The sequence below is a fragment of the Schistocerca serialis genome, chromosome 8 (assembly GCF_023864345.2).
Source record: "Schistocerca serialis cubense isolate TAMUIC-IGC-003099 chromosome 8, iqSchSeri2.2, whole genome shotgun sequence".
NCBI lineage: Eukaryota > Metazoa > Arthropoda > Insecta > Orthoptera > Acrididae > Schistocerca > Schistocerca serialis.
The window spans coordinates 558600304-558613353 of record NC_064645.1 but is presented as its reverse complement, the minus strand read 5'-3'; the positions used below and the strand labels follow the sequence as shown (position 1 = coordinate 558613353).

Genomic DNA, 13050 nt, shown 5'->3' with positions numbered 1-13050 from the left:
CTACCGTCTGAATTGCTGATGGCCAAAATGGAGCTATTAAATGGAGATAAGGGTGGTTGTATTATTACCCAGTTTAACATTCTAGTGATCTCTTTCCCCACAGCCTCCTTCTTGGCCCATGGAATGGGGTGAGACATAAAGCAGGTTTTGTGTGGGTACATCCCCATTTTGTATTTGTATCCTTTGAGTACTCCAGGTCATTATTAGAAAACAGGAGCATAACATATCAAAAGCTCCTGCAATTTTTTTTTAGACACACTGGCTCACTTACCTTGGTGCACACAATCTTGGGGGCCTATTTCCTCTTCCTGTGATTGCCGAATTCTCTGTGTGTTTACAAACATGATGGTAGGATAGAAGAATTGTATTTGAGTGTCAGCAGTGTGTTTTGGTTTGCTTTCTGAGACGTTTGGACATTTGGCTCGATTTGGTCTGCTGAATATTGTTGGTCGATCACAATGAAATGACACTTCCCCTTACCAAAGTCAGTTTGTGCTTGGTACTTGTAGAGGGTGTCCATACTGCTAAAGCAGTTTGCTATTAGCCTTTCAGCAACAAAAAAAAAAAAAAAAAAAAAAAAAAAAAAAAAAAAAAAAAAAAAAAAGGTGTTGTAAAGAGAAGCTATCAATTTCAATAGGAATCTATGCTTTCAATTTTATAGCTTCAGACTTACCTCCTAAAGCTATTTGGATTTTACAGTTTTGGACTGGAAGCATTAGTATATGTCCTCATTTTTGTAATTGGTCAAACAGACACTGTGAAACTATATTCATGGTAGCTGCAGTGTCCAGTACTAAGGATACCTTTAAACCAAGTATTTGTGCATTGGTTACTGCCTGTATTGAATCGTGGTCTTCATCCACGCAGTTGGTAATATCTTCCAGACACAGGTCATCTTTGATATCAGCACAGTTGCCGTATCTAAGAAAACAGCTTTTAACTCATTCCTTGCCCGCACCGCATTACTATTCCTCGGACAGGGACCTATCGAGACTAGTTCAAATTTTCTGAATTATCCTGAGCACTGATTTCCTCGTTAGCAGTAACATCAACTATGTGCACATTATATGTCTGGTTTCACCAGTTAGTATCTTACATGGCTCTCGATCAAAATTTTGTTGCCCCTGGTCACTATTCGAAATGTAATTTTGATTGTTCTGATTATAGTCAGTTGGCAGTGGATTATTTTGTCGCTTGGTTGTGTTCTGCCCTCACCTGTTGCCAGCATGACATTATTTTGATGTATCAGATCGTATTCCGAATACCTCCACGCAAGAGGTACAGAAGTCGGCAGTGCCTGCTGCATGTTATAGTTGCAGTCTATTTCACCTGACAGGTTAGGGTTCAAGTGTGGATAGATGTTCGGATTATTTATCCTATCTGTTGACACCTGGTAGCTTGGGGTTGAATGTTCCCTTTCCTTTTCAATGTTACTAACAGTGTTAGTCTGTGATTTTTCCTCTGCTACTTTCAACTTCTGATCTATTTCATCTCTTTGTTCTGCCTTCTGTACCTTCATTGCTTCCTCGATCACATTTACATAACCCTTGTGTTCGTGGACTACCTTCTGTGCCAGGATACTGCCTTGGTCTAGGATACCAGCCTCTGCTCTATCGTTTACTTCCTTATTGTCATTATCTATCCTTTCTTGCTCCTTTCTCATGAACTTTGCTGCTTTCTCATGAACGGAGTAGTTAAATTATGCTACTTAGTTGCAATGACAGGTTTTGCACCTGTTCATGCAGACCTTTGTATGCTGTTTTTAATCCGATGACGGTACCTGCGGGTGTATTTATATTCTGGCACAATTGTGACTGTTCCTGCTGCATTTTTGTCAGAGCCTCAGCTACCTCCTTTACCACGAACTGTTCTTGTATCTTGCCTACTAATGACACTTTTTGGCTGAAATTACCTATAGCTTGTGACAAACCACCGAATAATTTTTTTTAGGTCTTTCCTTGTGCTTGCAAGTTTATCCAATAATTCATTTGAAAGTTCAGCACACAAATCTTATGTCAAGTCATTGAATTGTTGTGTTATGTGAGTTTTGAAAGCATCAAAAGTTTGCTTTTCCTCTTCAAGTGTACCTGTCTGTTGTTTTGAAAAACTCGTTAAATTTTTCATCAATACTTCGTTTGAGTGTTTGTTTTCGCTCTTCTTTTAACTCATGCCTAAAATTGTTGAAGCTTTGTGTAAATAACTGTTGTAAGATTTGCATTGTGATCGGGGTTTCTGGTGTATGCAATGCGCCCTGTCCAGTCACGTTTGCATTAGGCGTAAGTGTGGCAGGCAAAGAATGATTTAATAAGTCTGAACTGTCTTGCATTACTCTTCACCAGAGGAAAAAATACTCCATGGAGACAATTGTGACCCTATCTCATCTTCTGTCAACATTGTATCATTTTGAATGATAATGTTACTATCACATGTGTCCATGTTAATTGAAAAATGTGATTGGCTATTGTCACTGCGACAAACATTTTCAGTTTCGATTTCATTTGTTGCCACGTCCATTTTGGCAACATCTTGTGCCTGGCTATCCGGCAATGGACTGGCAACAATGTGTCTATTGTGTGTACCCATTTTTTGATAATTTTACAAAATGATACAATAAATGGTACTTTCGAAAATGAGATATTCTGTTTGTAATAGTGAGGATACCACTACGAAACCTATTCAGTGGTGCCTTGCTAACATGTATCAAAATACATTATCAGTGTAACACAATTATATGCACATATTTCTCTCCCTAAAATTAATTTTCTGTCCAAGTGTCTATGTATTTTATAAGAATGCTTCAATTTGGGAATGTATTAGGAAATGTATTACATTCACTATTAGTAGCGACACTACTATGCACAGCCATACATTCAATGGATCGTGAATTTTCCTACCTTTTTGTCGGCTTTGTCACTCCTTCTGGAATTAATTCTCCAATTGATTATGTTCAATCTTTTGCACATCATGTGATTTCCATCCTCGTTGCAATAACATAGTATCCCATTCATGAAACAGAGAAAGACAACAATTAGTATAATGAAAACTTTACAAAATTTTATAATTATTTTAAATTATTACAAATGTGCTAACTCTCTCTCCTGATGATGATCTCCTTCTGTAGGTTGTCAGATGTAGTGGTTGGGGAGAAAGATAATGTGGATTGTCCAGATCTGCATTAAATATTGTTTAGCCGCACCAAAAATTCACTGTCCAGAAATGTGCACAGGCATTGATGCATGCTTGTTAAGAACATTGTGGCTGCTCTGATACATGGAATAAATGCTAATTCCTTTTAGTTTTGGTGTACAGTTTGTTATTTACCTTTTTTTACCCAACAATTCACAAAAATGCTGGTGTGACTGTGGTGGCTATTCTCTCTTCATGATAACTTCGTCTCTGAAAAGTCCACTAAAAATGCAAGTCCACATCACATCAGGAGAAGGGAATTAGGGCGTGGTTCGTTAGGAGAATGAAAACTTGCGACTTCCGCATATTACAACTTTTACTTAACACAATACTGAGACATCACACTTACATATGTCTTTCTTGCACCAGCTCAAAAGACGGACAGACACCGATATCAATGAAAAAAACAAATGAGGTACATAAAAAAATGGTAGTTCTATTCTTCAGTTTTCTGTTACCTTACTGAAATGATCATACCTCCCTATGATTTCTTTGCTGTAAGGGGACAGTGTGAATATTTATTTATATGTGTAGGTCATTTAAAGAAGCTACACATCTAGAAGCATCTTAGAAAGCTTTTGTTAATAGTTTTCAAAACTGAGCTTTTGCTGTGGCTGAAACAAAAATGTCAGTATCGATTTGTATTAGCAATTTTGACTTATTATACAGAGACAAGGAAATCTAATGTTAAAACCATTTATTGAGAAATATGTGTTGGACATCATGAGGGAAGACAAAAAATCACCAGAGAGACAGTAGTGGACAGTATAATTAGGACCGTAATGGAGATGACATGGGTTTTGGGGCAGGGTGTGTAGCTAGCCAGAGGGTTTCTCATGGCCTCGGGGAACTCTTTGCTGCAGTCAGAGAGAGAGAATAAAAAACAAGATTATGATGTAATGGAAGGTAAGTGTATGATGGCATTTCAAAGGAATGTTTACTTTGTGGCTGGACTATGACGTCATTGTACACAATGAAAAATGAGAGCATGTAGAAAAAAAAACCAATCGTAATAAAAACCCAGTAACAAATGCAAAATTTACAGTAGAACCATGTACAGTACTCAATACTAGGACCGTCAGACATCACCTGAGCTTTCTAAGGAGTATCAAGTAGATTCCCTGATATATGCAGGATGCATAGGGCAACATATTGAAGGAAAGAGACATGAAAGTATAAGAAGTTAGCAGTTGTGAAGGATGAAAAATATTCATTCAACAATTCAAGTTTATCGAGAGGACTATTATACAATCAATTTATGACTGACTATGCTAAGCTACATCCTGTTTAGACAGGTAACTGTAACACTCAGAATTAATCTGCCTTTGGTACCAACTGAACTAATAGAATTACATACTGTATTATTTGTTTTACAGGATCTTCTTCTGTCTCCATTAGTTTCTCTGGCAAATGAGACTCGGCCACAACCGGACCACATTATTCGCTTCCCTTGTGGTGAAGACACAAATGTGGGTACACCACCACCTGTACCAGACCAGGGGGGGATTCTGGTGGAGGGAAATTATATGTCACTTGTCTATAACTTTAGCCAGCAGCACACACTTGCAGGTAGAATTTTTTAAAAAAGTTACTTATTTTAGCATTTTTGTATTGATTAAAAATGTGATGTCAGTTGACTGGAGAGGTTCTGGCCTACAATACTGAGTAAATGCTACATTTACAAGCTTTTGCCTTTGTCAAATTGGAACTCTAAATTAATCTACACAGTTATAACTTTTCACAGACTATATTTCACACAAAGTTACGTAATCCCGCTTGTTTCTTTGTTTTGGGAACAGTGCACGCTGAGTGACCAGAACTCATGGGTTCTGGCACTGAAAGTCACATTAACAGTGCGCCGTAGATCCTCGATCCCTCTAACTTTAGTAACGAGTCGAGGAATGGTGCCTGTGAGGTGTTTGAATTGCTCTGGATAAATGCTGATACACACACCTTGCAGTGTTGCCCACAGTTGTAGACCAGAAACGGAAAACACTGAAAGCACCAGATGTCAGACTATGAAGAAAATGGAAAGACAGCGTAACTCACAATGCACAAATTTCCAGGACTATATTCATATTCCTGTAGTATTTGAGAAAGAGTGCACTTAGTGCCTTCTGACTGTCTTTACACTTAATTTGAAACCTTTACGGAACTTTTTCTTGCTGATGACAGGAGTAAACTTTATTGCTAACTACATTTTTGTTGCTTACGCAGTAAAACTGCAACATTAGGCATAACATTTTAGTTTATTACTTATTTAGCACTAACTCTTTTCACAACACATTTGGCTGATCGTATTCACACATACCACTGAATGTGCAAGCATATTATATCGTTGTATGATACACAGTACAGGAGATATGATGATTTATCCAGGGAAGTTCAGCTCTTTAAATAATTTGAGGCCTAGGTTCAGACCGCTACGGTCGCAGGTTCAAATCCTGCCTCGGGCATGGATGTGTGTGATGTCCTTAGGTTAGTTAGGTTTAATTAGTTCTAAGTTCTAGGCGACTAATGACCTCAGAAGTTAAGTCGCATAGTGCTCAGAGCCAAAAGCCTAGGTTCACTGGTTATTTCCTAGTATGGGAAGATCACACACTTTGAATCCCAAAATTACACAGCATTTTGTTTTGCCTTATTTACAAGAATCTAATGCGCACCTTTTTTTACCATATGCAGCATTCAAAATTGGGGGTGAGCATAAGATTCAGTGGTGCATTACAGAGTGCAAACTTTATTCTGTCATTCACCAGCAACATAATGGACATTTAGGTATTGTTCATTATGCCACAATACTTTGTTACAATATTGTTGGCATGTGATCTTCTTGTTATTCCTGGAGTAATGACTTCTGTGTTGCAACCCCGGGATGTCAGTATAAATAAACCTTCGAAGGGTTACGTTCAGGAACAGTAGGAAAAATGGTTTTGCAAACCAAACATGATGCATTCCCCCACCCTCCACTATTACACACTGGGTTTTCATGACTGAAAAATCATCAAAGGACCAGTGATCATAATAAAATCATTCAAGAAATGCTGTAACTCAAATGCGGTGGACAGCAGTGAAGATGATGTGTCTGGAATGACACTGAGAATGATGGGGAAAGAGGAAATGAATCTGGTTCTGATGTAGGCTCCTCTGAGGATACCGTTAATGATGGAATTAGTGAACAATGATGAGTAACATCTGTAATTCAGGGTGTGTTGGTTTGCATGTCATGTAAGTAATCAAGTTAGACATTCTTTTTTAATAATGACTGTGTCACCTGACAGTGAGTCCTTAAAAATTGCTGTTTCAATAGTTCATGTATACATCCATTGTTGTGTAAAATAAATTTAAACTACCAGTGTTGCGACAATAGACTTATTTTTTTTTTTATGAAGTTGGGGTGCGCATTGCATCGATGGCACATTAGATTTGTGTAAATATGGTATTTCAATATGCTGCACAATACACAGCACAAGTTGTTGTGGTTCTCTCTGAGCAACAGCAGTCCTTTTGTTTGTTACTTACAGCTTTCTTTGAATTCTTAGCCAGTATTCTTCACTATGTTTTTAGCCTTGCCTTCTCTTTCCCTCATAAAGCACTGCACACAAGAGTTCACATAAAAAATAATTGAAATGAAGTAAAATGTACTGTTGCTTGCCGATGGCACAAGAGTGAAAGAGAAATGGGTTATAGCACGACTTACCACCATGATCAGATGCCCTCAGCACGTTTGGCATTCCTCAGGGAGGAATTGTTGTAAATGGACAATTTGTGTATTATTTATTTATTTATTTGTGAAAGTATAGTAATATTTTTATTTTATTTTTTCATGAAGGGTTTATAGTTATTTTGCTTGCTATGTTATATTTTTTTTGTATGTAATTGTTTTTGATGGTGTTAACTTGTAGGTGCCAAAACTGCATGGTCAGCATGTGCTCTTTCACTGCCCATCGGTGCAGAGCTAGGATGGTCTATGTGGCTACATGGCTACTCTGCAGCCATGTGGCTGAGGCTAGATGAGCCAGTGGTCAGTACAAGTCCTGCCTGCCCTTGCTCTCCTGCTAGCACCTTTCGACAGAGACCGAGAGCAAAGTCTGTTGCTTCCATTCCTGACAATTGTTGGCAGCATCGTGATAGTCTTTCACAACTGAGAGACCAAGGTCATGATGGTAATACTTGCATAAGAATTATTTTGTGTGTGTGTGTGTGTGTGTGTGTGTGTGTGTGTGTGTGTGTGTGTGTGTGTGTGTGTGTGTGGGCTGGGGGGTGGATGGTCTGCCTGCGTATCTATGGTTGGGGGGGGGGGGGGGGGGAGTTGGCAAGTATGAGATGGAGATAACTTACTGTCATACCCTCTTGTGTCTGTACTGTAGACTTTCATAACTATACCTTTCAAATTACTCTAATTTCAGTGGCATCTTGTAGGAACCACTGCTCCTTGGTTATGTTTAAACTATTTTTCATCTGATGTTAATATTTGTGGCTTCTATAGGAGCTAACTGTAGAGAACAGAGCAATATTTATAGCACTGAGAAAATAAACTGTTTCTTGGATTTTTGAAGTACGATTTTATGTGGGTGACTACCTACCAATTCAGATTCTTCAGCATTCCTGCCAGGCCAGTGCCGTTTTCAAGGATTTCCTCAGTGGCGCACCCTAATACTGGGTGAACTCAGCATCATGACGATGACTGGGGAATTCCTTGGAGCAAAAGCAATGGCTCCTATTGGAAAAATCAAACTTAATGTCATGAGAGCATTGTTGTGCCACAAAACCATCTGAACTGAATTTGAAAGGGGATGACCTTGCAGTCAGTTGAAATACTTTTCAGACCTGTCAGGATGCATTTGTTGATGTGGCAAGTAGATGTTGCTCGTTTTCAATGGAATGGCAAGTGGTTTTAGTATGAGGTCATCTTCTGGAAATGCATTCCTACTGGAATGTAGTTGAATTAACTCTCCGCATGGGGCTGTCCTGTCAAAATGATAAATACAGCTGGGAGGATGATCTGCACACAAAGGAAATTGTAGCTTTCTAAATTCTTCATAGTGTAATTAAAGTATGCCAGAGTTATTGGTAGGCAGAATCTGTTTCTACCTGTACAGGCACTTATCAAATGGGAATGAATTTGTGCAGTTCATTGCTGCTACATTTGATATCTGAGAATATGTGTTCAGATCAACAGCAGAGCACCAGCATAGCAAATAACACTGCCCAAGATCCTTTATAAGAAAGAAAAGAAAAACAACCTTCTGACAATGACCATGTCAGTGAAAGGAGATGATCATAGCACTATAGGGTCATAATAGAGTCATCTTATATATATAAAGATGAAAACTGTCTGTACAGTAGAACACCACTATTTCGTTATTTCCACGTACGATTTGCTATGATTTGAACATGGGTATCTTATTGCACAGTAATGTCTGATGGTACACCACAGAGATAGTGACTCAGTTGTTGCCTAAGTGGGACTGGGAAGCTGTAGAGTATTTACGAACAGACTAAAGTTATGGCTCATTCTTTCATGGTATCCATAGTGACTTTTCTTGACCAACCGAGACCATGGTATAAATGGAAAACTTAATAATTAAATTTACCTAATGTCTTTTATAGTGATTTCACTCTGCTGACATACATCTCGAAGTTACAACTTTATCGTCAGTGTGTAAATTCTTATTTAAGGACTTTCATTGTGATGCTAGCACATTAAAAATGTGCATCTGTTGGAGTTATAGTGCATTCTTAATTTCAGTTTTTGTAATTATGGTGGAACAGGTACAAAATTCCAGAATAATGTTTGTTGAGTCTTGTTTAAACTTATACTCTACCTGTAAATTTTATTGATTTATTTTTGTGAAGTCGTATATGAAAGAAATTTGCATGTATTAAGTTTTCACAAAAACATACATATATTCTTCATTAATTCTGCATGTATTCCACCACAATTATGCAAAGGGAAATTAAAAAAAGTACTATAACTCCCACTGGTATTTGTTTATGGTGAACTAGAATGGGGTAGTTACACAAGTCTAAGCCCTGGTGATGAGGCCGTGACTCAGAAATGTACAATGGAGAGTAAAGACATTATAAAAGACTGTAGACAGATTTTATTATCAAGTTTTGCAGCATCTCCTTTATCACAATTTATGTGTATAGTATAAGATGATATACATGTAAATTGTCACAGTGTAGGAACAGACAGATTTCATACAAATTATAATGTTTCTCATCATAAATTTTATACATGAATGCCTTACAGGCTATAGAATTTAAGAAGCTAATTGATAATGTAGCTGTCAGTCTTTAACTGCTTCACAGTTTGCAATGTTATTCAAATAGACACCGAACTTGTTTTCGTTGCAGTCGACCATACGAGCTGAGTTTGACTTCTAACTACCACTATGATCTCAACAGCATGCCTTGTGCTTATTGTGCATGCAATTTATTGCTCTTTTAAACAGAGAACTAAAACATTCCATTTATGCCTAAAAATTTGTCCACATTGCTTATGTTTTCGATCTTTTGTGCATGACGTACTTCCAGTCTGGATTTTCCAGTAATTTCCATTAAAGCAGTTTTGCCATTGTCCCAAAGTAAGGATCACACTGGTGTAAAATCTCTGTAAATGTTGTGTAGTCCTTTCTAGATAAATCCCCATACAGGTTATTCAACAGATTCACTCAAAGTTACTGAGGGTGACTGCTCTTCACTTTGATAGTGTGTAGACAGGAGAAAGGGAATTCGTGTATGATTACTTCCTTATGGTCTGATAAGCATACATGTTAGCTTGTTTCTTTGTGTGTATTGCCACAGAATCAACCAGAAAATGCAAAAAATAAACAACAACAACAACAACAATACAGACTGACTGCTCTCATCCTGCACTGTCCAGATTTTTGTGAAAGTGCATCAATACCTGCCACACAATCAGTGGTCACCTTCCTCTAAGTCTTTGTGATGCAAAGTTCTCAACTTCAGCCTCGGTTTTTCACACTCTCTGAACATGATGTCCATCTGGGGAATAACATCACTGCTTGCCCCTGAGGTTCCTTCTCTCCTATTCTGATTCTTCCACAAAAAATTGTTTTCTAAAATAAAAAAAAAAAAAAAAACAAAAAGAACTTTGGACTTGCTTACTGAAATCTGCTTGGAAAAACAATTATTTTGTTTCAGACTGTCTTCATGTGAACTATCCCAACTGTCTCCTCAATTGTAATCCACACTGTTATTAGATTAGTTTGCACCGTCATCTTCCAAAATATCAATGTTTCTATACTCATAATCGGGAGATAAACCCCAAGCAATATCGCCACTGGGCAAATTGCACCTCATCCTGTTGGTGGATCTGAGAACATTGAATGATATGTGTTGCTGTGATGATCCACAAAAGAAAAGATATGCATACACTTGTCCAGCATGCCCACACCATCTTGTGATCAATACTTAAGACTCCAGTCATATGGGAACTGTAAGAACATGTGCAGCAATGAAGAGTAACAGAGACAGAGTGAGAAAGCATATCCATAAAATTACAGGTGGAAGATTTCTTTCTACAATGACTGCACCTACAGGGAGTGGACAAACATATGGAAACAGTGTGAAAAAATGAATGTTTGAATGTAAATGCAGACTGTAGGCAAGCCTGCAGGTGTCACTGCTGCATTTGACCACGAACAGCACCTGTGCAATGCCCTCAATACATAGCAAGTGTCATTCATTGTCAGAACAGTGTTCTGTGTGGTTGTGAACGCATTATGTCAGAGCTAAGTGAATTTGAACAAGGGCTAACAATGGGTGCTAAGTGAAGTCGAACATGGGCCAATTGTTGATGCTTGTATGTTGAGTGGTTCTGTAACCAATATAGCCAAAGTGTTTGCTGGTTTTAAAGGCCCTATATTGAAGATTTAAATTTATTAATTGAAGACATAAAGTCTGTAAATGAGTGCGCAATCATTTTTGGCACTTTATTTTCACAACTCCACCTTGATCACATGAATTTCTTACACCTTATTACTGGTTTCGGCATACTGCCATCCTCACATCTGCTACAAAGATAAGTATTGTGTAAGCGACAGGTTCAATAAGTTAATGCTAAATCTAACAAGTCTTAGTGATACATAAAATATAAAATTATAAAATGTTTATATCCACATATAGCAGCCATACATATGATTAAAATATTCTGATGTAAATCATCGTCAAGTTAAACATGTTAGTACATGGTACGTGCTGGTAATACTCAGATTCCATCTGGGATTTATACAAGAGACTAATGTCAGCAGAGGGCACTTTAGCTAGAGCACATATTAAACCAGTGTCGCCAATGTGATGAATAAATTGCAGGATGCACAGTCATTACTTAAAAAATTTCTTAAAATTACTTCCCGTAGCAAAACAAGCATCTGACAATAAAATGTAACTGATGTGAAATTTGATTCATACTTAAAATACCATAAAAAATACAAATGCTAATATAATACAGCTACTAGCCTGACCAGGTAAAACATACAACTTGTATAAGCTAGTATAAAAAGTGTAACAATAAAATAAAATATCTAAAAAATCTTCCAGCCTGAGAGATCAGTTACCATAAACGTGTAATAGTAGTACAATTAATAAAATAGTAACTATATATTAAAAGTCAACAAATCGATAGTCAATATTATATCCAGCATGTGGTCTCAATAGCGACATGTCATGGTATCCTTGTTTTCCTGTGGTGGAGCTTACGGGGGAAGGCCCGCTGACGACAAGGAGACTGAGACTGGACCTTCCTCCGTAAGCTCCACCGCAGGAAAACAAAGATACTACGACATGTTGCTATTGAGACCACACACTGGATATAATGTCAACTATCAATTTTTTGACTTCTAATGTATAGCTGCTATTTTATTAATTCTACTTCAGTTATTTTTTAGATATTTTATTTTATTGTCACACTTTTTATACTAGCTTATTCAAGTTGTATGTTTTACCTAGTCAGGATAGTGGCTGTATTATATGAGAATTTGTACTTTCTATGGTATTTTAAGTATGAATCAAATTTCACATCAGTTACATTTTATTGTCAGATGCTTGTTTTGCTATGGGAAGTAATTTAAAGAAATTTTTAAGTAATGACTGTGCATCCTGCAATTTAATCATCACGTTGGCGACACTGGTTTAATATGCGCTCTAGCTAAAGTGTCCTCTGCTGGCATTAGTCTCTTGTATAAATGCCAGACGCAATCTGAGTATTACCAGCACGTACCATCTACTCACATGTTCAACTTGACGATGATTTACATCAGAATATTTTAATCGTATGTATGGCTGCTATACATGGTTATAAACATTTTATAATTTTATGTTTTATGTATCACTAAGACTTGTTAGATTTGGTGTTAACTTATTGAACCTGTTGCTTGCACAGTACTTATCTTTGTAGCAGATGTGAGGATGGCAGTATGCTGAAACCGGTAATAAAGTGTAAGAAATCCATGTGATTGAGACGGACTTGTGAAGGGAAGATAAAGAAAGAAAGGAAAAAAAAAATTAATTCACACACAGGGAAAGCAGAAAATCATCATCCCTTAAGTCATAAGTCACAATGTGAACAAGAGTGTGTGTTGAGTGATCATGGCAGATGGGGACTGAGGAGGAGAGTAACAAAAAAATAAGTGGATGACAGCCGCAAAAATCACATTAGAACTGAACACCATGCTCGAGAACCCTGCCAGCACCGAAAAAATTTGAAGGGAGTTGCATAAGCAGGGAATTGAAGGGTAGAGCTGGAATTCCAAAACCATTTGCCAGTGATGCAAATGCCTGTAACAGAGAAACATGGTGCCAAAGCTATAAGAACTAGACTTTGGAGCAATGGAAGAA

At 37.5% G+C, this 13050-nt stretch overlaps 1 protein-coding gene across 1 annotated transcript in view; it reads left to right on the top strand.

The window, feature by feature from the left end:
* Positions 1 to 13050, top strand: part of LOC126416782 (lysosomal-trafficking regulator) — a 603504-nt gene that overhangs the window by 250962 nt on the left and 339492 nt on the right. The window contains exons 21-22 of the mRNA XM_050084644.1: positions 4563 to 4755; positions 7089 to 7349. Of these exons, the coding sequence (XP_049940601.1) occupies positions 4563 to 4755; positions 7089 to 7349 (454 nt within the window). The remainder of the gene's footprint in view (positions 1 to 4562; positions 4756 to 7088; positions 7350 to 13050) is intronic.